Source organism: Pleurodeles waltl, chromosome 2_1, assembly GCF_031143425.1.
Source record: "Pleurodeles waltl isolate 20211129_DDA chromosome 2_1, aPleWal1.hap1.20221129, whole genome shotgun sequence".
Classification (NCBI taxonomy): Eukaryota; Metazoa; Chordata; class Amphibia; order Caudata; family Salamandridae; genus Pleurodeles; species Pleurodeles waltl.
Genome location: NC_090438.1, coordinates 542,691,918 through 542,716,600, shown reverse-complemented (window position 1 = coordinate 542,716,600; position 24,683 = coordinate 542,691,918). Strand labels below are relative to the sequence as shown.

The 24,683-nt window shown below is 42.9% G+C and overlaps 1 protein-coding gene across 4 annotated transcripts in view; it reads left to right on the top strand.

Annotated features, from left to right (window-relative positions):
- The window catches only part of UBP1 (upstream binding protein 1), a 528,279-nt gene that overhangs the window by 478,522 nt on the left and 25,074 nt on the right, over window positions 1–24,683 (top strand). For all 4 annotated transcript variants that reach the window (XM_069214387.1, XM_069214377.1, XM_069214369.1 and 1 more), the window contains 2 exons: window positions 420–562; window positions 22,704–22,755. In XM_069214387.1, the coding sequence (XP_069070488.1) occupies window positions 420–562; window positions 22,704–22,755 (195 nt within the window). The remainder of the gene's footprint in view (window positions 1–419; window positions 563–22,703; window positions 22,756–24,683) is intronic.

Genomic DNA, 24,683 nt, shown 5'->3' with positions numbered 1-24,683 from the left:
CTGTCGTCAGAGATTACCAGCAGCCACTCGTCCTGACTGCAAAGAAGTGGTAACCCAATCCATGTTCCTGCAGGCAAACCTAATCTTAGTGAGTCCCAGCTCTCTTACAGCTGAGGACAGCAGGCCAAATCTCCACTGTCTAACTAAGAGTTGTTGGACAGTGAGGAGAGCCCACGTGATAATGATTGAGCAATTACACTGGCGATGGCAGGAAGTGCCTGTGACCTAACCATCTTTTTTTAAGGGTTCCTGATCATCTTGGGATACACCACAGATGCTAAGAAGAAACTGGGTGTTCTTGAACTGCCTAAATGTTTTATTAGAACAACATATATAGCCTTATTTTGTGCATTGTTAGGAAAAGTAATTAACCAAACTTGACTTTCTTTTCGGTTTCCCCCCACCCACTCTCTTCCTAGTTTACCATGCGATCTACCTAGATGAATTGACTGTATCTGAAGTAACACAGAAGATTGCTGCAGCATTCAAAATCCCTCTACATCATATCAACCAGGCTTACAGACTTGGGCCCAATGGCATTCATATTGTTTTGAACAATCAGGTAATTATCATTATTTATTTTTATATAACATCTATAAAACATGGCCTTATCCACTGGTAAACTGGGGCCAACGGCATATAAACAATTACAGGTGCGGTACAGCAATATGTAATGTTGATTATATACAGGTTGCTTATCTAGACAGGTTGTCAGAGAAAATTTGGAAGGTAGAGTTTGAAGTGGTGAGTTTTGAGCATTTTATGAAGGCAAGCTGGTGGGAATTGTTCTTACGCCTTCAGGGATTTGGTTTCAGTGTTTTGGTGATAATCGTTTGTTGGTCTGTTTGTGGTTCTGTTCCTTGTTGTAGGAATATCCAGTGTTAGTCTTTCTTTCCCTCTTTGTTGGACCCGGGCCTCTCTGCTGGGTCATTCCCAAACATCTTGACTTTCTCCCTCCCTTTTTTTGCTGAATTTGTTTTTGTTGGCCTTGGGTCTCTCTGCACTTTACCACTGCTAAAGTGCTTGTGCTCTCTCCCTTAAACATTGTAAAATTGGCTTACACCTGATTGGCATATTCAATCTCCTTTTGCATCCCTTCCAGAGTGGTATGCCATATTGTCCGGCAGGGCTGGCTTTAGCACTAGTGGCGCCCTGTGCGACAGTCTTTTTTGGCACCTCTCACCCCATGACCACCTCCTCGGATTTACTCGCTAACACCCGGCAAATTTCATCTCTCCAAAGGCCTCCTTTCACATACATTCATTTGTTTTAAAGCGCTTGTTAAAGCTGGATTTACTAATCTACTCAGCTATCCACATAAAATATAGTTCCGTTATTTGCAGCAGGCATATTAACCCTGTATGCTACTTTATAGCGAGTCAAAGCTCCTGCTAGACAAAACTCCCATCTTTCTCCCTAACAGGAACATTAATCACAAGCTGTATCTTGACATTTTAATTGTTTCCAGAAGGCTGGACACACAAGGAACTTTTCAGCAGGTGCTTTTAAATTGCAAGTTTTGTAAGTCATTGCTAAACACAGCGACCCCCTGAGGTCAGCGCCCCCAATCCTGGGCAGCACCCAATGAGGCCGCACTGCTCGCACCGCCCCAAAGCCGGCCCTGTATTCAGGGCCTATAAATTAAATGGTACTAGTGGGCCTGCAGCACATATTGTGCTACCCACTTAAGTAGCACCTTCAGACATGTCCCAGAACTGCCACTGCAGCCTGAATAGAGGTTTAAACTGCCAGTTCGATTTGGCTATATAAGCCTATTACTAAGCTTAAACTCTGCTTTTATTCCATATAAATCACCCCTAAGATGGTCCATAGGTAGCCTGTAGGGCAAGGTCAGGGTGCATTTTAATTAAAAGGTTGAACATGCACTTTTACGTTTTACATGTTCTGGTAGTGGAAACCTTCTGAATTAGTTTTTCACTACTGTGAGGCCTACCTGTGCTATACGATAACATTTGGTTGCCTTATTATATTTAATATATGCTAGCGCTTGATTGGCAACAGATAAGCATTTTATGTTTGTTATCTGTTAGACCTGGCAGCATTTTGGCGTAACTCCCCTGCCTTTTTGCCTTCTGACCTCCTGTTTTTATGGTATACTGGACTGTTTCTGCTGGTTGATTGTCTCGGTGCACTTTACCACTGCTAATCAGTGCTAAAGTGCAAGTGCTCCCTATGTAAATTGTATTGGTTTATCCATGATTGGCATATTTGATTGACTAGTAAGTCCCTAGTAAAGTGCACCAGAGGTGCCCAGGGCCTGTAGATCAAATGCTACTAGTGGGCCTGTAGCCTGGTTGTGCCACCCCCATGAGTAGCCCTGTTGACATGTCTCAGACCTGCCACTAAAGTGTCTGTATGGGCAGTTTAAAACTGCCAATTAATTTGCCAGGCCCAAACCTGCCCTTTTACTACCTGTAAGGCATCCCTAAGGTAGGCCCTAAGAAGCCTAAAGGGCAGGGTGAAGTGTATGTTAAAAGGTAGGACAAGTCTTGATGTGTTTTACGTGTCCTAACAGTGAAATAATGTCAAATTAAATTTTCACTGTTGCAAAGCCTATCTCATAGGTTAACATGGAGACTGCCTTTAATTATCTTCAAAGTGCAGTTTCCCTTTGAGAGCAGATTGCAATGTGGAGTTTGGGGTCTCTGAACTCATAATTTAAAATGCATCTTTTGGTAAAGTTGGTTTATACATTGTATGTTTGAAAATGCCACTTTTAGAAAGTGGGCATTTTCTTGCTTAAACCATTCTGTGCCTTTGCTTGCTTGTGTATTCCACATCTGGGTCAGTCTGACAGTTGGGCTTTTGTGAATTCCCTCTAGACAGTGACACAAAGGAAGCTGGGATGTAGTCTGCATATCCTGATGGGCCATCAGGGCTAGAGTGGAGGGAGGAGTAGTCACTTACACCTGAAAGAGCTATGTCTGTGCTCACACAATGCAGTCTCCGACCCCCTGGAGTATCTCTGGGGCCAGGCCTGGACATGGCAGGATTTTGTGAACAACAGAGACCTTCCGTTGAAGTATGCCTACTTTAAAGGCAGAAAGGGGTATAAGAAGTGGACCCAAAACCCCAGACTTTTAGAATCTTTCTGGATTAAAAGCAACCTCTGCCAAGGAGAAGAGCTGAAGAGCTGGAGGAGGAGTACTGCCCCCTTTGCTGTGTGTGCTTTGCTGGGTTGGCCTGCAGTTGCTGCTTCTGTCTTAAAAGAGAGGAAAGGGTAAACTTTGTTGTGTATCCTGCTTGAGGAAGTTCTCCAAGGGCTTGGAGTAGAGCTTGCCTCCTGTTGGAAGTCTCAGGGATATCAAAGACTTCAGTTTCATCTGCCTACAGCACTAGGAACTGTGTGTTCTGTGCTGTTCAAGAAAAAAACCCACTAAAACGCCGCCAACGACACCGCTGGCCTGCACCGTGACCTGCTGACGCCGCATGGAGTTGCACCGCCCCGCTTCACACAGCAACCCTGGTCTCACCGACACCGCCATATGATGCCGCCACCGAGCCGCTGCTTGCACCGTGACCTGTGGGCCCGGCACTCCAGCACCGCCTTGCTCACACCGCAACCTAGGAATCCCCGTCGCCGCCGCTTCTGCTGACACCTATGCCGCTGCCTGCACTGTGGCCTGTGGCCACCGCTCGTAAGGTACACAAAGCACTGTCCCGCACGCACCCCCGGTGACTCCAGTGTAGTCACCAGGAGTCCCAGTCTGCACCGTGACCCATGGACGCTGCACAGAGCCCATTCCGTGTCGCACCACCAACTTGGGCCTCAGCAACAATGATGCTGCTGCCTGCACCGTGACCTGATGACACCGCACGTTGCACCTCACCACTTCACACCGCAGCCCTGGTCTCGCTGCTGGGCACCGTCACCGAGCCACTGCCTGCACCGTGACACCGCACGTCGCATTGTCTCTCTTTGCACCTCAGCCCCGTCGCCATCCACGCCAGCTCTCCTGACTTCAGCAGCCTGGAGTTTGATCTGCAATGTGTGTGACTTCAAGGGCCCGAAGATCCCCGCACCAGCCTCCAGAACTGACACTGCAACAACACTCTCCAGATCTCATCACAAGGATCACAACGCCCTGCATTTCCAAGCTACTGTTTGAGGGTCTTCCCGACACCCTAGCTTGCCTGCGACGCCACGGCCAGCCTGAGCAGTTGGATTTGTTGTTCATGATGCAGTGATAGCCCCAGACGGAGCTATTGACTCCAAGGAACTGTATTTTTAAGTTAATTCTTGCAAAATTCATATCTTTAGTATTTTTATGCTGTATTTTTATCGTTTTGTTCTTATTTTATATAGATAAATATTGGCTATTTTTCTAAAACTGGTGTGGTGTCCTTTTGTAGTGTTTTCACTGTGTTACTATGTGTTATGTGCAAATGCTTTACACATTGCTTCTGAGATATGCCCGACTGCTCGTGCCAAGCTACCAAGGGGGTGAACAAGGGTTATCTGAGCTGGGTATCTCCCCTATTGTGACTGGAGTGAGGGTCCCTGCTTGGACGGGGTGTAAACTGACTGCCAACTAGAGACCAGTATCTATGAAATTGTAATTGAAAATCCTATTTAATAGTAAAGTTAGATTGTAAATTACAACTCTGAAAAAAGCCACTTTTAGAAAGTTGTCCTTTTCTTGCCATTAGTCATTTGGTGTCTGCAGCCTCCTCTGGGTCACATGAATATAACAGTTGGACTTTGGGAATTCCTCCCAGACAATCACAAAATAGAGGGATTAGATGTGCCTGAATGGGCCATCTGCTGGCAGAATGGAGGCTGGCAGGGGGCAGGGTTGGGTACAGCCCCACTTGCAAATGAATTGGCTGTGCTGTGCTTTCACACAAAGGGCTAGTCATCTCTGCAGCCAGCTTGAAGCCAGGGCAAGGGATTCAGGAAATCTAAAATACTTTTTTACAAAGAGAAACCTCAAGAAACGTCTTCACACTTCAAAGGAAGTACCAGGTATAAAATTAGGGCCATTAGACCCACTCTGGTGTTCACTTTCTAGACCTGCTGAAGGAATCTCAGGGGACTGTTTGCTGCTGTGTACCCCACAAGACTGGCTTGAACCCTCAGGGGCCAGCGCTGCTTCTTCACTTGAATACAGGACTACCAGAGGGACTACAACAGCTAGTTTGCTGGACTCCTTTTCAGAGCCACAGGGACATAGCAGGCTTCCCATCTTCAACACACACACCAGGATCCAGCCTGAGTGAGTCTGACCCCCAAAATTATGTCCCACCAGTCCTGGACCCGCGGTTGTGCTGCTGAATGACCCAAGATAGCCAAAATTCGAAACTTGGGACTTGGATTTTTTTTTACTAAAGACTGCTCCGAGAACTGAGGAAAGACCAGGGCTACCTGCCCATCCATACGCCTAGGTTCCATCTCCCATCAGCCCGACTTTGCAGATGCTTCTGCTATATTTTTCTCTGCAGCAGCAAATCCTGTTTAGTGGCCCTTTGCTAAAATGTTATCCGATCTCCTGGAACTCTCTTCGGCTACAGCCTCCTGCCTCGCCCCTAGAAATCTTTCAACTTCCAAAAAGGTGACTAAGTCTGAAAGTAGAAATCGTCCCTGCGACTTCGTCCAGCGGCTCCCCCATGATGACGCTCCCTCCTCTGGAATAATCTGCAGGCTTGTCCCACTGAACTTTACCTTCTCAGAACATTTTTCTTGAAAATTCTTGAAAGTCCAAAGGTAAGTGCCAGATGGGCCCAATCTACTTCTTATATCCGGCCCACACTCCATTGTGGTCAGCCATATTTTATTTTTACTTTCGCCCGGTCTAGCGCAGCTACATGTCTGCTATTGGCACTATAGCCTTTTAGACACTAGCTTTTCCTTTAAACTTAAAAAATCATAAGGCTGGTTCTACTGAGTAGATGTTTGTCGTTTTGGTGTCAACTAGTTTATTACAATTTACCCTATTACTCTAAATTGTTATGGGATTTTTCTTGTATTGTGTTTTCTTCTCTTTATTACATTGTGTGTGCTGCATAAATGCTTTTCACAGTGCCACTAAGTTAGGCCTGACTGCTTTTTGTGCCGGGGCTACCCAGAGTTAAGCACAGGTTAATTTAGTGCCTTTTTGTGGTTCTACCTGTCAGGGATTATGGCTCTTGCCTGACCAGGAATTACACCCCAGCCAACCAACAACCCCATTTTTCAAACCCTTGTTTGACTTTGGCCCTCAGAGGTGTCCAGTTTTTCTTGCTGGTATCCTGGAAGACCTCCGTCTCCTGCTTTGTGCCGGGAAATTTAAAGTTGATTCAAGTTTTTAATAGAAGACAATGGATTTCTTTCCGGGCTGGCGTACTATGATCTGATATTCTTGCATTTACTACCAGCCATGCTGCAGCACATAAGGTTACTTTAAGGGTTGAAATTGTGGATTTGGGGAGGCCTGTCAAGATGGTGTTCCCAATGTTCATATGTGAAAGTGCCATGTGATTTCACTGACGATCTGAAGTCCTCTGTTGGCATAGAATTTTAACTTTCTTAAGAAGGTGCAGTTGGTACACTGCAGCTTTCATTAGATTATCAATACAGTTATGAAAGTTAATGTGTAAAGCCTTTTTGCAGTGGTACATAGTGATGTTTTGAATGGAGAAGCATAAATTCAGTCTCTAGCTGATAGTCTTTCTAAAAAAAGATTTTCAGATTGGTAATGGTCAAAGGATTTGATACCCTGAGTTAGAGCTGGGTATCATCAACATACTGGTCTAAACTAATATTCTTACCTTTTATAATTTCTGACAAGGGCTCCATGTAAATGTTAAGTAAGTGGAGGGAGAGAGCTGATTCTTGTAGTAAGCCACATTTATGGTGTAAGTGCATGATTTGATGGAGTCAAGTTTCATAAATTGTGTTCTTGTGTCAGGAACGACTGGAACCAATTTAGAACTGTTCCATCTGTGTCCTTTGTGGTTCAGAGGATGTTCAGCAAAGCTGTGCCATTAACAGTGTAGAATTATGCCAATTGGTCTACAAGCACTAGTATACAGGAATCAACTTCATCTAGGATTTTGACAATGTTATCTGTGATGTTGAAAGTGGCTGATTATGTGCTGTATTTTGCTCTGAATTGAATTTTGTTTCGGAGTTTATTCTTGGTTTTCTGTGTTATGGGGTGGACTGCTTTTTCTGGTGTGAGGCTTAGAAGATTTTCGGGGTTCTAAGTTCAGTTTCTTAAGTAATGGTGTTACTTGTCCCAATTTGAATGTGTCTGGAAACATGTTTTTCGCTAGCAGTGTATTTACAATTTTGAGGAGTAGAGGTATGATATAATTTACACACTTTGTATTCAGCATTCCTAATATGCATGCATTAATGAATCAGTGTCAAAGTGATTTTGCTAAGATCTTTCTTGTTTAGCGGTTGCAAAGATGAACATTTGTGTTAGACTTTTCATTCTTGGCGTGGTCTCCCTTGACTTTTTGCCTCTGTGTCCCAGGTTGTTGATGTGTGCTGGACTCTGATTTTGCTGTTTTTTGTTATTCTGGACACTTTACCACTGCTAACCAGAGCAAGTGTGCTCCTTTATAAAATGTGTATGTAATTGGCTTATCCATGATTGGCATATTTGATTTATTAGTAAGTCTCTAGTACAGTGCACTAGAGGTGCCCAGGTCCTGTAAATCAAATGCTACTAGTGGGCCTGCAGCACTGGTTGTGCCACCCACATAAGTAGCTCCGTAATCATGTCTCAGATCTGCCACTGCAGTGTCTGTGTGCAGTTTTAACTGTAAATTCGACTTGGCAAGTGTACCCACTTGCCAGGCCTAAACCTTCCCTTTTCTTACATGTCAGACACCCCTAAGGTAGGCCCTAGGTTGTGCTAAGGGCAGGGTGCAGTGTAGGGTTAAGGTAGGACAAATAGTAATGTGTTTTATATGTCCTGACAGTGAAATATTGCTAAATTTGTTTTTCACTGTTGCAAGGCCTGTAGGTGAACATGGGGGCTACCTTTAAATCTGATTAAAGTGTAGATTCCCTTTGGGAGCGGATGAACATGTGGAGTTTGGGGTCTCTGAGATCACAATTTAAAAATACATCTTTTAGTAAAGTTGATTTTAAGATTGTGTGTTTGAAAATGCCACTTTTAGAAAGTGAGCATTTTCTGTGACTCTGCCTGTTTGTTGATTCCCTGTCTGGGTCAGTTTGGCAGTTGGGCTGGTTGCACCTCACACTAGACAGTGACACAAAGGGAGCTGGGGTGTAGTCTGCATTTCCTGATGAGCCATCTGTGCTAGGAGGGAGGGGAGGAGTAGTCACTCACACCTGAAAGGGCTGTGCCTGCCCTCACACAATGCAGTTTCCAACCTCCTGGTGAGTGTCTGGGGCCTGGCCTTCAAGAGAGACTTTGCTTTGAAGTAGGCCTACTTCAAAGGAGAAATTGGGTATAAGAAGGGCACCCAAAACCACAGACTTTAGAACACTTGTGGAAACCAAGAGGAACCTCTGCCTGGAGAAGAGCCGAAGAGCTGAAGAAGAAGAGGAGCTGCCCTGCCTGTGACTATGCTTTGTGGAGCTATCCTGCAGTTGCTGCTTCTGCCAGAGTAAGAGGGCAAAGACTGGACTCTCCAAGGGCTTGATTTAGAGCTTGCCTCCTGTTGTTTGAAGTCTTAGGGACAGCAACGACTTCTCACTGCCAGCACCTGGAGTCTCTGGAGAGACTCCTACTCTGCCCTGTGGTTTCCATCCAGTTCCTGGGGCGCTGAAAGGAGAAGCTGGCAGCCTAAGAGGAGGAAATCCATGCACAGAGTGCCGTGCGGGGAAAAGATTGACATGACTCTGATCTGCGGCTGAAGAAACGACGTGCGCCGGCTCTGCAGCTGAAAATCGACACACGCCGGATACGCGACTGAAGAATCGATGCAAGGAGCTGGAGAAACGACATACAGCATCGCTAACGGAAGCTCGGAGATTGCAACCTGCGCTGCATGGTTTTCGGATCATCATGCGGCTGGATTTCGGACACAAGCACCGCTGAGCGTGTAAAAACAACGCAAGGCCTGCCCGTACCTGAGATTGCTGACCGGATCGACGCATCGCTCTCCTGAGGAGAGAAGAAACGCGACCCGACAAAAGAAGAAATGACGCAAGGTCTTGCCCGTGAGTGAATACGACGCATCGCAAGCCCTTTTTGATGCACACTCACCTGTGCTGGGTTATTTTTGACGCACCCAAGGTACATTTTAACGCTAACAGTGTTAGTGTGTGATTTAAACCACATAAAGACTCTTTTTACTTTTTAATTGATAACTTGACTTGTGTATTGTTGTCATTGTGGTCTTGTTTTGTTTAGATAAATATTTCCTATTTCTCTAAACCTGTGTGGTGTCATTTTGTAGTGTTTTCATTAAGTTACTGTGTGTGTTGGTACACATACTTTACACCTAGCACTCTGACATTAAGCCTACTGCTCTGCCATGCTACCAAGGGGGTAAGCAGGGGTTAGCTGAGGGTGATTCTCTTTTACCCCGACTAGAGTGAGGTCCTTGCTTGAACGGGGGGTAACCTGACTGTCAACCAAAGACCCCATTTCTAACAATTTGTATACTGATCTTTTCAGTGTAGAGGGCTGGAGGAGACAGTGGCCTAAATCTTCGTCTCTTCTGGATTTCATAAGAAAACATTTTGCTAAGTTGTCAACCTGATCTTCTAAGCTTTGCATCTTATGTTGTTTGGTTTGAAGCAGGTTCCATTATCTGTTTTTTTAATCTTGTTTTTCAGGTAGGTAATTTTTGACTTAAGAACTAATTCTGTTTTTCATTCTCAGTTCACAAGGGGTAGGGGTAACTTCTGATATCAAAATCCTTCACTTTTCCAATTTCGTTTTTACATCTTTGCTAAAATTGACATCATTATTGTGCTAAGGGTTTAGCTATCTCTCTAGTCTCTTTTTGAGAGTAAGCAGGGATAGTTCATTGATGGTTTTGGCCTTTGACTCGATGCATTGATTTGTAAGTGTATTGATTGTTGGTCCTGGCTCAGATTTCAATTTGATTGTGGTTAGGTTTTGCAAGCATGAGCTGTGACTGACTGGGCATTGATAAACATGCCTCTTAAAGTTAGGGATGAAATTGTTTTGGTACGCAAAATATTGTTGAAGTGTATGTCTTGCCATGGTTTGTGTTTTGGGTGCAATGGTGGACCTGAGGATGGTGTTTTACGACAAGACAGTTCTTTCATTGTAGGCACATATTGATGTCATGGATGGACAAGATGAAGGAATATGGTTGAAATGACATAAAGAGGTTTTGAGGCTCGTGGGTGACAGGCTGAGACCCAGAGAGTGACTGAAGTCAGCACATGGGAGTGCTCAGCATTTTGGGGGAAGCTCTTGTGAGTCAGGGCTTCATATTAGGATAAAATTGGTAAATCAAAATAGCGATTTGCTCTTCATCAGTACAAGCACATGAAGTGGGACTTGTGGGCTTTCATAAATGTGGAGGAATGAGAGGGGTGCTAATATTAGATAGCTCCTGCCTTACTGTGATGTATCTAAGGAAGGTGTCCACGCAGTGAAACGTCTATAAGGGAAACTGAATATACATGGCTCACCTGTATTCTACGATGGGGATTCTAAGCTGGGTGATTATAGCTACCTCAGAAGCTGAATGAGCAATTTGCCTGTAACGTTTCCGTACTACTGTTCTCAAAAAGCAGAATTGTTGTGCCTAACCCTTGGAGTAGATAAAACATTTTAATTGTAGTCTGGATTAAATACTTTGCCTAGCCTTTTTCCTCCATGTACTGGATGTTATGTGTTAGCTAAAGTTTAGTTTTTGAAGATCGGCCATGGTATGTGGCAGGCATGCCCTCTTTCCCCACTCTTTTTTTAGGTCGAGCTTAGACAGCAACCTGTTGTAGAAGGTTTTTGAGGTTCAGCTCCACCCAGTCATTATGATTTGTATATTTCAGTGTCCTTTAAAAATCCTTTCTTGCTACTGGATAATCTTACTCTTTGTCCCACCATTTTTAGGTCGAGCCTAGGTCGAGGACACCAACCCTGTTAAATGGATAATTGCACATTTGCTGATACTTTTCAATTCAAGTGAACTTCTTTTTCCTTTTGTCTCTCTCCTTCGCACTCATGCTTATGGCGGCTGTTTTACTTTTCATTTTCAATTTATGTGGCAACAAAAGTCCAGTTAGGAATTTACACTGCCAATAGCTCTAACTCGAGCACATGCGAGATCCATTGCATTGCAAATACTTGTTCTTTTTTGTCACCTCCCAGAAGATCAGGCCAACTACTATCTAAATACACTGCTCACCATTTTAAGATGTGTTCAGGGACTACTTTGATCTTTCATCTGGAGAGGAGTGCTCATCTTTCTGTAAATAGGGATGTATATCTTACTTTTATCTGGTCACATTTGCTGCGCATTCCAAGATTTTCCTCCGTGGGAAAGTTTGCTTTGCGCACAGCTGCTCTCTCTGCCTTTCCATTCTGAGAGCAAATGAAAACAAGCCTGTAAATCCTGTCACGGCACTGCTTTCATATTTCACCATCACTTCTTTTATTTGATTAGCTCAGCGCACCACAGCTGCTCCCTTAGGGTGCTGGAAACTAGTTGATTTTGTTTTTGTGCATTCCTTATCTCCGATTGAGCGTGTACTTTAGAGTGCCCCCAGGGCACGAGCCGGGACAGACTACTGTTTTTCTTTGTTGTTGGGAAAATCTGTGTGCTGAGGGGTTTCCCAGAGATCGGCAAGTCCTCTCAGAAGACTTGCACTGCTCAGATGGTAAGCGCTGAATCCTCCAAGATGCCTCTTGCTCTGATATCAGCACCGCATCGGAGAGAAGGTATTTCCCCAATGCGAGCCGCGAGGGAGTGCAATGCTCCTCTCAGCTACTTGTTTTATAATTCTCGACTGGTTGAAGGTGTAGCACACGGTATGGGGCTACTTGGCAATTGTTAATGGAGCAGTCGAAAAATCTGTGTGGAAGTTAAACTAGAATAAGGCTACATTCCACTTCTTACTGGAGTAGCGCACCACTCAAGCATTCATAGCAGTCAAGTGGTCCCATTTCAAAGTGCAACACTTTTCCCTTAGTTCTAGCTAATTAGCCAATAACACTAGACGCCCCGGCTTTGCTGTGTTTTATCACCTGTCCTCGCAAATTTCAGTAAATAAATACGGCTCATCACTGTTTTCTGAGAGGGTTGACTATGCACACACACACACAGGAGTCTTAATGTGTAGCAGAAGAGAAACCAGCCTTTACCAGACAGCAATTAAACTGCAAGATAATAATACATGTATAAATGGTGCTTTTAATTACGTCTTAGCGCTTAATTGTCTGTGTTTCTAAGTTAATGAGAGTTGGCAGTTAATTGATTAAATCAGTTGATGCAAATTTGTAGACGTTATTTGATGTTTGCAAAATGCCCCGCTTTTTTTATGGTAGTAGGTATCCCTATCACTATGCATTCTGTGTTGCTTGAGCTATTATAATGTTGGAGGCAAAGTTTCAAGCCTCAGTACTGTTCATTTGAAAGCTATAACCGGGATGAGGCCAATTAGCTTTAGATTTGTAGCCAAGTGCTTTAGTTATATGCAGGGCCACTGGAATTATGTGGCTGAGAGGACCAAATTATGTGTCATGGTTGACCAAGTTATGCATTTACAACACCAATAGCTCCAACTCAAGCAAATGCAAGACCTATTGCATTACAGATGGTTGTTCTTTTGGGCGTGGAGCCCCTGGGAGCGACAATACGCTTCTCAAGGGAAATGGAGGGCGTCTCCAATGTAGTAGGGTATGTCAATGCCCTGCTTTATGCGGATGACATTCTATTCCTCCTGTCCCGCTCTGAATCCTCCATTACAGTGGAAATCTCAATCATGGATGAGATTTCCAAGCTAATGGGTGAGAAGATTAACTGGATAAATTGTGAAGCACTCCCCCCTTCTCCAGGATCACTACTAGGGCCAGCATACAGGGTAGCGATATGACCACTTGGATACCATAGTCTTCCTACAAATAGGAGGTCTCTTAGTAGCCCACTCTGAGCAGAACTTCCTGAAATGATCGCAACTTAATCTATCCCTCCTGAGGAGGGTGCATACGATTAAGATGGTTGTGGCCCCCCAGTTTAAGTATATTTTAGGGATGTTGCCACTCTAGGTCCCTCTGCAGCTGCCTGCTGCCGTTCATGTAGATATTAAGGTGTACAAACCCAGGCTGCAAACATACAGGAGGTGGGTGGATACTGCTGCAGGAATCCGGTGGCACCTCACATGTGGTTCAATAACCCTGCCTTTCATCTGTCACAACTATTCTCCAATCTGTCCACTCCGAATGCAGCTCCATGGTAGAACCACTTTGAGAAATGCCTCATTAGTTGTCCATCTTTATCTCTTATGGTGTATTTAGACACCATTGCTTGCGCTGTGAGCGCAGAACCTACAGGCCGAGTTTGTGACATGGAGCTTAACCCTCTCTTGCATCATAATGCCCCGCTATGGAGCAATGCAGTGTCACGTATCAGCCACAGACCTTTCTTTTGGGAATCTTGGCATGGGAATGGCTTGAAAAGTGTAGATCAACTGCATAGCGACAATGCCCTCAAATCATTCAGTGTTCTGAGTCTGGAATGTGGGCTTCAGACTACAGATAACTAATGGTTTTGCTAACAGGCACATTACCTCTAAACAGCCTTGGGGGTGCCCCTCCACGACTTTCCCTTCCCCTATCCTTTGTTACCTCAAAACATCACTAAGCCAATTCAGAAGGGTGGTCACGGGATTATATGAGGTATTTATGAAAACCATACACTTGGCCTCCATCCTCCCCGTGACCATTCCTGACTAACAGATGACAGTCAATATTAGCTACTTCCCTAGAGACTGGGCTTCCCTTCACCTTGACCATGAACAGGTACTCTGCAAATCCAGACTAAAACTTTTATATTTCAGAGTTTTGTGTAACTGTTACTGGTCCACCTGAAAGTTGAAGAAAGCTAAGCTGCTGTCAAATGACCCTTGTTGGAAATACAAATCTGACAACTGTACCCTACACCATATCCTGTGATCTTGCTTTGTTTGAATACTGGTCAAATGTGTGGTCACAAATGAATCATTATGGCTCTCTGTGGCTCCGACTACCTCCCAATTAGCCATCGTTAATGATGTGTCAGATATCCCTGATCTGATGACACACATTGCTGGATGGCGACATTTCTTGTCACAGCTAAAATTTGCGTTCTCTACCACTGGTGACAGCCTTACACCCTGACGTAAGTTAAGGTAGTCCTGAGACCAACGCTCAATTCATCAAGTGATCAGAGGCAAATTTATCCCTTCTTTATAGATCCAACTGCTGAGGAAAAACAAGCCCATGGTGACGGGCAGTTCCAGTACTGTAGTCTACATCTTATTCCATTACTTTTTGTAACTACTGATTCCTCAACAAACACCTCTTGCAGGCGTGCCTCTGCTTCCTTCTCAGTTACCTTTCACAACACTCTCTTCTACCCCCTCCTTTATCTTCGCTGGTGATGCCTTTTCTGTCTGCCTTTTACTTCTTGCAGTGGTGCCTTAAAGTTCCTCTTTTTGCCTTCACAGTTACTGCTTCCAGTTCTTGCTTCCGATTCCACTTCACTTACCTTTTCCAGTGCCGCAATCTAGTTCCTATTTAATTACACGTTCCAGTGCTGGACATCCTTCCTCTCAGGCCACCCACTCCACTGCTGCTCTTCTACCCACCTCAGTAACCTCTGTTTCTCCTCAGTTACTTTGCTGTTTCCTTCTAACCTATTATCTGCACCAGTGGTAAATCCGTTCTCCCCTCCCTCTAGTTGCTAACTTTAGCATTTGGATCAAATTACATGCCTAATGAAGCCCTTACTCTACACCCCTCTTGTAGCTTTGTATTCTTGTTTAGCAAACCCAAACTTATTTTGTTTGTCCTCATCACACTTTTTCTTGGGCCCCCTAGCACCCTCATTGCGTCCGGTAGCTCAAGGATACAAGGTATTAATTAGCAAAGGTAAGGCCAAGGGAGAAGAGGATCAGTTATAACACTCCTTGGGCAGGGCACTGAGAGACAGAGTGTGCTTTCTGACCATTTTGGCGATGCTGCACAGTTGTCACCATCTTCTTTCATTATGTAAACTCACAGCTTTGGACTGTGACCACAGCCCTCTGCAGGGAGCTATTGTAGAATGACCTGAAGCGTAGATATTGGAGGAAGACAAGTAAGAGCCTGGTGATAATTAATAGAAGGACAACTGCCCCGTCTCACAGCCCAACATACTTATTAGCTGAAAATGTTTATTCATTTCAGCTGTCAAGCTACTCAAGTGATAAACGACATAACTAGGACCCACACAAGGGAGGAAGATTTTAGAGATGGAATATGGAGAATTAAATGCTTATTTAAGGATCTGGAATACAAAATAAGACATATGAACATTTCTTACAACAATCACCTTGTCAAATGGTATGCTTGTATGTTGTAAGGACACAGCTACACTCATTTGCTGGAAATATCCTTGAACTTTATTCAGCTTGAGGAGAAAATACAGCAGCGGGGCCTTGAATGTTTTCCTCCTCCACCAGCTCCCTTCAACTGTCCTGATGCATCACATAGAATCCTCTTACAACATGCCTAATACTACATACAAATCATTCTAAACCAAACAGCCATCCCACAACACACCCCTCTTTTGTTATAAAAAAAAAAAAAAAAAAATTTAAATACCCTAATTTCAATTTCCTAACAGTCCGCACTCACAGATGTCAAATATATATATAAAAATTAAATAAAAGAGCCAAAAGATCTACAGAAATTGCAAAAGAAATTACACGCACATAAACTTCAAACCATTTAGGGGGTTTCCTTATTCTTTTGTTGCAATCCTGTTCACCATTCCACACTAAGGAGACAGAACCATCTTCACTTTCATTCTCTACAGAAGCATCAACAATACGTTTTTCTAACAACCCAGTGTGAGATACCACCACTTTTCTCCCCTTGAAACTGAATCAGTACCATCAGTTAGGAAATTGAATATTTTCACTTGTTGATGGCCTTGCAGCTGAGATCAACTCTGTGGACATGTCCAAAACATCAGGCACATCCTCTATAGGATTTTGAGTACCATATGTGAACACCTTTCCACACATCAGAAGGTCTCAAAGCAACCCAAATTAAATTCCACACCTTTCCATTTATTAACCTGTCTGCATTTCTCAAAATTCCTCAGGCTCAAAAAAATTACTCTTCCCTTTTGCCACCCACCCCGGCTGTTTGATATGCAACCATTCCCCAACATAAACCTTTACTAATTTGGTAGCTTTTTTAGAATCATGATACAACTTACTCTTCGCTTGTTTTTCACAATCCTGTCACAAACATCTCCCACATTCCACAGCTCAACTCCTGCATGAAATATCAACCTCCTCACTTAGTCCTAGGGTTTCTCCCTCTCATCACTACAAATGGTGAATGCCCATAGCTTTATTGTTACTAGCTCGGTAAGCCCTTTAACATTTACCAAGTTGAGTGATCCACTCCTTATTACTTCCTATAGCAGATTGTATAGCCCCTTTATTTGCATGGCCTCTTTGATTACATGGTTGAACCATTCCACCATACCATTTCCACTGGGATTGTATAAATGAAGAGGTCCTCTGTTTCACACCAATTCTTTCAAAATACAACTTTGCTGTATTAGCCAAAAACAGCACTCTATTTATCACTCAAGATGGTGGTTGCAATACCCTCTAAAAGAAACACTTGTTGCAGAAGCTCCAAAACTGAACTCGTACCTACCTTGTCTACCATCTTCACATCGGAACACCTAGAAAACAAATCCATAAGAGCTTGTATATACTTCTGAGGAAACCTAGTAGGTCATATTGTGTCCACAGCTACGGATTACCAAGGGTTCTGCAGACTCAAACCCCAACACATAGGGGGGTCCCATTGCAACAGTTTGTCTGCTCTGGAACACTTGAAACACCCTCTGACAAATGTTTCCACAGAATTGTCTACAATAGGCCATCATAAAACCTTTTTTATCGATGATTTAATCTTGGCAATAACAAAATGTCTTTCATGACATAAGGTAATGTCCATTCCTTATAATATGTGCAGGGGAACTATTCTATCACCCCTCAGAAGTGTACCGTTGTCCACCGACAACCCTGTTCTAACCTCCCAGAATGGTCTAATAGCCTTATCCATAACATCTTTTCTCAGCCACTCACTATTTTTCGATTTCAACACTGTCTTATAATCTTTTTATTCCATATTCTACTCATCCACTTTGACAATTATAGTACCACAAACAAAAGTGCTAATTGAAATCCATTCAACTGCTCATCCTCATACTCTTCCATTTGTGTTGGCCTTCTTGATTAAAAAAAATAATCTGCTACAACATTATCTTCCCCAGGTACATATGTCACTTTGTAATTGTAATCTTGCATGTACATGGATAACTGGCAGTTCTAGCTGATGCTTCCATGGTGGCATCAGTTCTCGGGATTTTAGCAAAAGGTTTCTGTTCACAATGGATCGTACACGGTTTTCACCAAACAGAAGCCCTAAGGTGATTACAACCCATGCACATGCTAAGGTTTTGCATTCAATAACTGGATACTTTTCTCAAGTTAGAAATCGTGATCTTGAAGCATAAGCAGTGACTCTTTGCCACTATTATCCACATGATATATTTCCCCCAGCCCGTTTCTGCTAGCATCAGTAGTAATAATGCTAATAGCATTTGGATCAAAAGACTTCAAAGCCAATGTTTTTGCTGTGTCAGTGCTTATAGTGCTAATATCATCTTCATATTGCTTAGTCCACTCAAATTTGCTCTTGCCTTTAACAATTGCCTTATGTGGTAGGTTTTCTCAGAAAACATGGGAGTATTTATAGAGCAATATTCTGGTAACCCCATAAATGAACCTACATCATGCTTGCAGGTGGGTGCAGATGCTTCTTCAGTAGCTCTACTAAGATATGGTTTGGACTTAACTCCATCTTCACCAATAACATGACCTAAAAAAGTAAATTGGTTCTCTGCAAATTTGCACTATGAAAGGTCTACAGTCAACCCCCATGATTCCAGGACCCTTAACACATTCACTAATTTTCCATCATGTGCTTTTCTAGATTTGCCAAAAATCAAAATATCATCCTGGAAAAACATCACACCCATTTCCCTACTAAACAAGTTAAACATCAATCAGAGAGGGTGTGCAGGCAAATTAATAGGGTGGGCCAAGCCACAGCCATGCCATGGAAACATTTGACAAATGTATTGCAGAACAAACATAACAAACATAATGTAAGAATGTGACACTTTAATTTTGAAGAGATTGTATGTCTTTAACATACAGAATGGTTTATCCTTAGTACATCAGAATGGATCACTGAAATAAACAGACATTTATTAAAAGTGGTATTTCTCTAATGGCATTGTCATTGGAGGGTGAGTGAAGAATGTTTCTAAAAACTAAGAGGCAAGTCAAAAGTCTTGTAAACCCTAAACATGGCGTAGATACTTATTATAAATTGAGTAACATTATAGTCTATTAAATAAAGTCTATTAAATCAAACATAAAAGGTGCTTGTACAGTGCACATCCTGAACTTCAGTAATTAAAGATGAGCTAATATGTTATAATAAAGAAAATCTAGACTGTGAAATTACATGTTTGCCAAGGATAACAGAGTTTGGACAGACATGGAAGCTGGTATTGATTGGAAGTTAGCTGCTTTTAGATTTTCTGATTTCAGCCACTAGATGGGTCTCTCTCTCTCACTTGGTCTCTCCCACTCTCTTTTCTTGCACACTCTCTCTCTAATTCTCTCCCCCTCTCCTTTACTTTTTGACTCATGACGAGAAAAACCAGCATAGTGATAACAGCAGGGCTGGCTTTGGTGCGGTGCGAGCGGTGCAGCCGCATGGGTGCTGACCTCAGGGGGGTGCTGTGTTTAGCAATAACTTAAGAAACTTGTGATTTAAAAGAATCTGCTGAAAAGTTTCTTGTGCGTCCAGCATTCAGGAATCCATTAAAATGTCAAGAAACCTCTTGTTATTAGTGTTCTTGCTAGAGAGAGAGAGATCGGAAGTTTGCCTAGCAGCAGCTTTGACTCACCATAAAGTCACATAGAGGGTTATATGATATTTTGTGTAGATAGAGAAGTGGATTAGTAAAGCCAGCCTTTACAAGCACTTCAAAACATATGAATGAATGTGAAAGGGGGGCTGTAGAGAGATGAGTGGCATATTTACTGGGTGGTAGTGAGGGATCTGAGGAGCTGGCCATGTGGGGGTGAGGAGGGTGCAAAAAAAAAAAAAAGAAAAAAAGACTGTCGCACAGGGCGCCACCAATGCTAGAGCTGGCCCTGGATAGCAGACCCGACTCAGGGCCTGTAACCCAGCTGCCAAGCTTGGCCCTGACACCAACACTGCTGCTAGAAGCAGTGGACACAAACACAAACAGAGGAAGACACTGGTTTGTGCAACAGGCATTGATTTCCAACCCGCTGTCCCATGCTGCTCATTAGAAGCACAAAATGTTGATGGAAAAGCAGTATAAAATAATCCCCTTATTAGCTTTCAAGGTTCTATGTTCATAAATTTTTCATAAAGAGCATACAAACAGTCTCGAAATGTGCAATAAGGTGTTATTTTCGTCAGATATTACATACAAAATATTGAAATGCACTAGAGCAGCAGTTCCAATCCTGGGTTTGTGATAGCCACTCAGGGTGTTCCTGAATGCTTAGAAAAGTTAAATAGTTGTTGGAAAATGGGTTATTGGTAGGGGCAGGTAAGTACCTACACTTAGCAATAGGCCACTAACCTTTACTTAGGTCCAGTTAGGTCTCAGTAAATTAAACCCAGCTGAACCCTTGGTAGCTTGGCAACAAGCGACAAGGCTTAACTTAGGAGACAGAGTGTAAAGCATTCAAATATCACAAATCAGTAATTAAATAAAACACAGGAAACTGTTTCAAAATCCAAAACCAATTTATAAAAATAGATTATATTTGTATCTTTAAAATTACACAAAAACAAATAAAATCGGATAAAGGGAACCGGAGATATGAATTTTTAAAGAATTATTATTTTCTAGCACCTAGAAACAAAAAGCGCCAATTTGGTCACCTGGTCGCACCTCGTGAAAGTCAAAGTTTAAGGCCGACCGCGATGGAGCCCGGCTCGGCTACAGCCCACGGGAGGCCTCGGTCAAAAGTTTGCCTTCGCACTTAGTCGTTTTTCTGAAGATTTTCTTCAGCGGGACGAACGTGCCAGCCCAATCCGACCTCTTGGAGCTCTTCTCCGGATACGCATTGCGGGAGCCCTCAGTGGAGATTTTTACCTTTGGACTTATTGTTTTTGAGGTAAAAATCCTTTGACCGGGGTAAACCTGGATCTTGATCCGACGTTCTTGGAGCCCTCCTCAGATACGCTGGCTGGGAGGTCCCGGTCAACTTTCTACGTTCTGACTTAGTCTCTTTTTTGGAGATTTTCTTCACCGGGACGAACCAGCAAATCAGGCCGGGTCGCGGTTGAGGCAAGCCGGCTAGAGTTGCCGTGGCGGGTCGGTCCCTCTATGGAGCTTTTTTTCAAAAGTTCTCCAAACTTCTGGATCTTCTCCCAGATGTTCTTTTAAGGTTCTTTTGGGGTCCACAGCTCACCCCAAGGCTCCAAAAGCTTTGAGATGATCCTTGGGGGTGTGGACTACAACTCCCAGAATGCACCTGGCGCAAACGCCTTTTTGGCCACTGGACAGTGGTCAGCTGGTTGATTTTTTCAGGAGTAGGTGCAGGGGACTCTGGTTAGCAATTTTTCACCTGTAGCAAACAGGGAGTCCCTCCTTGAAGCAGTTGAAGCCAGGCAAAGTCCTTCTTGTGGTGAAGCCCAAGGGTGCAGCTGGTGCAGTCCTTCAGAGTGCAGGTTCCAGGTGCAGGCCAGGGGTCCAGCAGGGCAGTCCTTCTCCTTTAGTTCTTCCAAGTTGGAATCTGATGGGGATCGGAGGTGTGGGTGCAGGTCTGCCAGTTGTATCCTTGCTCCTGAGTGAAAAAAAGAGGGGTCCTGATTCTCCAATCAGGTGCAGGGTCCTTCCCCCTGTGATGACCACTTTCTGGGAAGTGTGGCAAAAATCAATCCAAGGAGGCAACATTCCTCAAAAATCCATCATGGCTGAAAGTGATTTTTGGAGGGTACGTCTGGCTGAGCCCACCCACTGGTGTGGCTAAAAATCATAAACACACCCCTCTCCTAATCTGATCAAGGGGGCACCTAGTTGTCTGGGGTTGCAGGATGTGGGGGTGTTGCTTGGTTGCTCCAAATGTCCTTCTCTGCCTTTGAAGACCAGTTTGGCAGCCCTCCTCCTTCCTGCCTCACCATCTGTTGAGGGGAGATCCCTTCCCACAGGCACATCTCTTTGTGTGAAGCCAGGCCACTTCACACCTCATCAAGGCAGCTTTGCCAGGCTGTCAGAGGCTGGCCAATCAGAGCACAGCAGCAAAAACAATGCAGGGCTTAAGTTGGCAACTTTTCAGGTAAAATGTAAAACTCTTTACCTGAACAAGTTATATTAAATCCCACAACTGGAAGTTGTGGGATTTATTATAACAATTAATTTGATACCAAACTCCTTGTGTCTGTCACTTAAGGGGACTTTTAAAATTAAAATAAAGTCTCCCAATTCTAGCCTATGAAGGCCATTCACTACAATGAGTGAAAAACGAATTTGGCTGTTTTTACCTCACAGGGTTTATAAAAACTATTTTTATAAGGTCCCTGCTTATAGTTACATGGCACCCAGCCCTAGGGGCACATAGGGCACACCTTAGGTGTGACTTATATGTAAAAATAAGGTAGTTTAAGACTTTGGAACTACTTTTAATTCCAAAGTCGAATTTGCATATAACTTTAATTTAAAAGCAGCCAGCAAGGCAGGCCTGCCTTTAAAATGACACTGGGCACCTATGGGTGCACTACCTATGCTGGGGTCCCTAAACCTACATGCCCTACCATATACTAGGGACTTATAGGTAGGTTGACTTAGCCAATTATAATTAGTCTAATTTGCATACTGATTTTACACAGAGCACAGGCCCAGGGACTGGTTAGCAGTACCCAGGGCACCATCAGAGTTAGGAAAACACCAGCAAAAAGTGGAAAATGGGGGCAAAAAGTTAGGGGGCCTCTGCAATCAGCCGTGTTCTCTTACAATAGTATTAATAGATTATTAAAGTGTATATAAATAAAGAAGCATTCTGTAAATGTAAAGGAATTTGAAATTGGGGGCTACATTTGAAGTTAGTTTCCTAAGATTGATTTGTGGGAGCAGTGCAAATGCATGCAACCAAATCTAGTATGGAGGATAGGTAGACTCAGTGGAGTTTAGAAAAGCCCCAACCTCCCTATTGGAATGAAAAGTTTGATTATTTTTTTCCTATTTGTTAATTACATTAAATGTGTTTCTGTATTTGTTTGATGAAAGCTTGTTTCCTTATTTTTATGCAATGTTTTGAGGTTCAAATCATAAAAATTGCTTAAGCTGTGGTCACTCATTTGCCTTAGTCGGGGTCCCTGGATTCCAGTAATGACTATGTGGGAGTACATCAAAGTCAAAAAGGCTAAGAACAACTTACTACAGCTCTTGTAATGTGTATTTTTCCCTTGTAGATGGTTCAGAACTTTGAAGACGAAAGCAGTTTCTTAATCACCACAGTGAAAGGTACTTTCAGAGCTACAATTCATGAAAAAATGTCAAAAGAATAGGGGTTGTTTTGAGTCATCAGATTGTAGGATTGGAGCACACATTGCAAAGGTGTAAAATTGTTTATATTTCAAGAGTGGATTTTTGAATTAAATATTTTGTGGATAATAAACAGGGTTTAAGGAAGATGTGAAAATTCACAGTGGCATAGCCTGGATGATAGAGAAGAAGAATGCAAAACTATTGCTGAATGTGTATCATATTTGATATTATTATGACTAACCCTTAAAAATGATTCAAAAGTTATGCATTTTCCTGACCCTTGTCAATTATTAAAACTTGATTGTAGCAAGATGTGCATGTTCCCCAATAAAGCACAGTTGATGTAGGTTCATCACAGCACCTTAGCCAGAAGTTTCAAAGAGTTGCACACTACTTTTAAAACGATCCCGTGAGAGAATCTAGCACATCTATAGCAACTTGGACTCTGTGCCTTTTTGTACATTTTACTTGGGACTAACAGATACAAACTGATTTGAGCTTATATAACACAGTTTGTAAACTGAACTCCTCCTAACCTGGAATTTTGTGGGCTCACGCAAGCAAGAGTGGAGGCCCTTTAAATAATAGGTCCTGGTTGGCATCTAGAAACTTGGAAAAGATTAAGCAGGTCTGTAAGGAGGAACAACGCCTTTTGAAGATAAAAAGACATGATGTGCAAATTGAGGCTTATAAACCTAAGAAATGGTCTTCAAGATGCACATCATCTGACCAAATCTAGGGTTGTGAGAGATATGATAGATAGCAGACAGCTCTTCAAACAAACATGAGCTGTGAGATCTCTCAAGCAGAGTCATACTGAGGTAAATATTCTAGCCTTGTGCAGGATAAGGGAGAAAGCGTTGAAGTGATCGAGAGAAGAGATTGTGTAAAGAGCTTAGATTTGGCAAGGTCAAAGACAGTACTAGGAGGTGATGTTTGAAAAGTCAGAAATTCTGTTTGGATAGGGGCGAGTACGGACGCAGAGGAACAGCTTTTGTTGAAAGAGCCAGTGAGAAGGACTAGAAGAGACCAAGGCTGAGGAAGGGACTCCAGATGTAGGTAACCTGATCACGGAAAGTGGTAGAAGGCATTACATTAGATATAGGTCAAATGGGAGTTTTGAAGTTTGCGTTTTTTTAAAGATGAGTTACAGTTCGGATTGTCTAATCCCAAATGGCAATACATTCCTTGCAGCAGATGCTGCATCAGTAAGGCTTGTGAGACTGGATTCTGGGTGTTGAATCTCTTGCTTTTCTAGTGCGATTTTGTAAACTCATATTGGTGCCTCTAGCTCTTTCAATTCTAGAGAAGGAGATCTGCTGGTTTGTTGACATGTTATAAGTAAAGCAAGTCAAATTATATTGTATTCTGGCCAGTGAAGGTCTTCGAGTAAAAGGGTGATATGATTAAATGTATATGATCAGAAGTGATCAAACATTGCTGAAAAACGTGAGAATTTGGTAACATACACTAGCCTAAACTCTTAAATCAAAAGTTGAATACACACAGGGAAATAATCTTGATGTGCACTAAAAAGCAGAATATTGAACTAAAGACCTCAAACGATTTTTTAAACGATTAAAATATATATTCTAGACAAACACATTTAATTACCTTTGATCTTGATATTAATAAACTGTAGTTAAAAAATGTAAATCCATTTTTATCTAGCAGGAAAGGAGCAGTAACCAGACTCGATCGAAAATGGAAACCGGTCTAAGAAGAGGACAGAATTATTTGTTTTTGCATTTTTAACAAATGTAATTGGGTTTGAAAGCTGGCACGTTTTTAAACGAATTGCATCCACAGTGCAGGGGTGCGGGGGGGCTGCAGCCCCACCCTCAAACCTAGGAGGGATGCCATTGACGGACAATGTAAGACCAGAATTAGGAGAATAACACAGG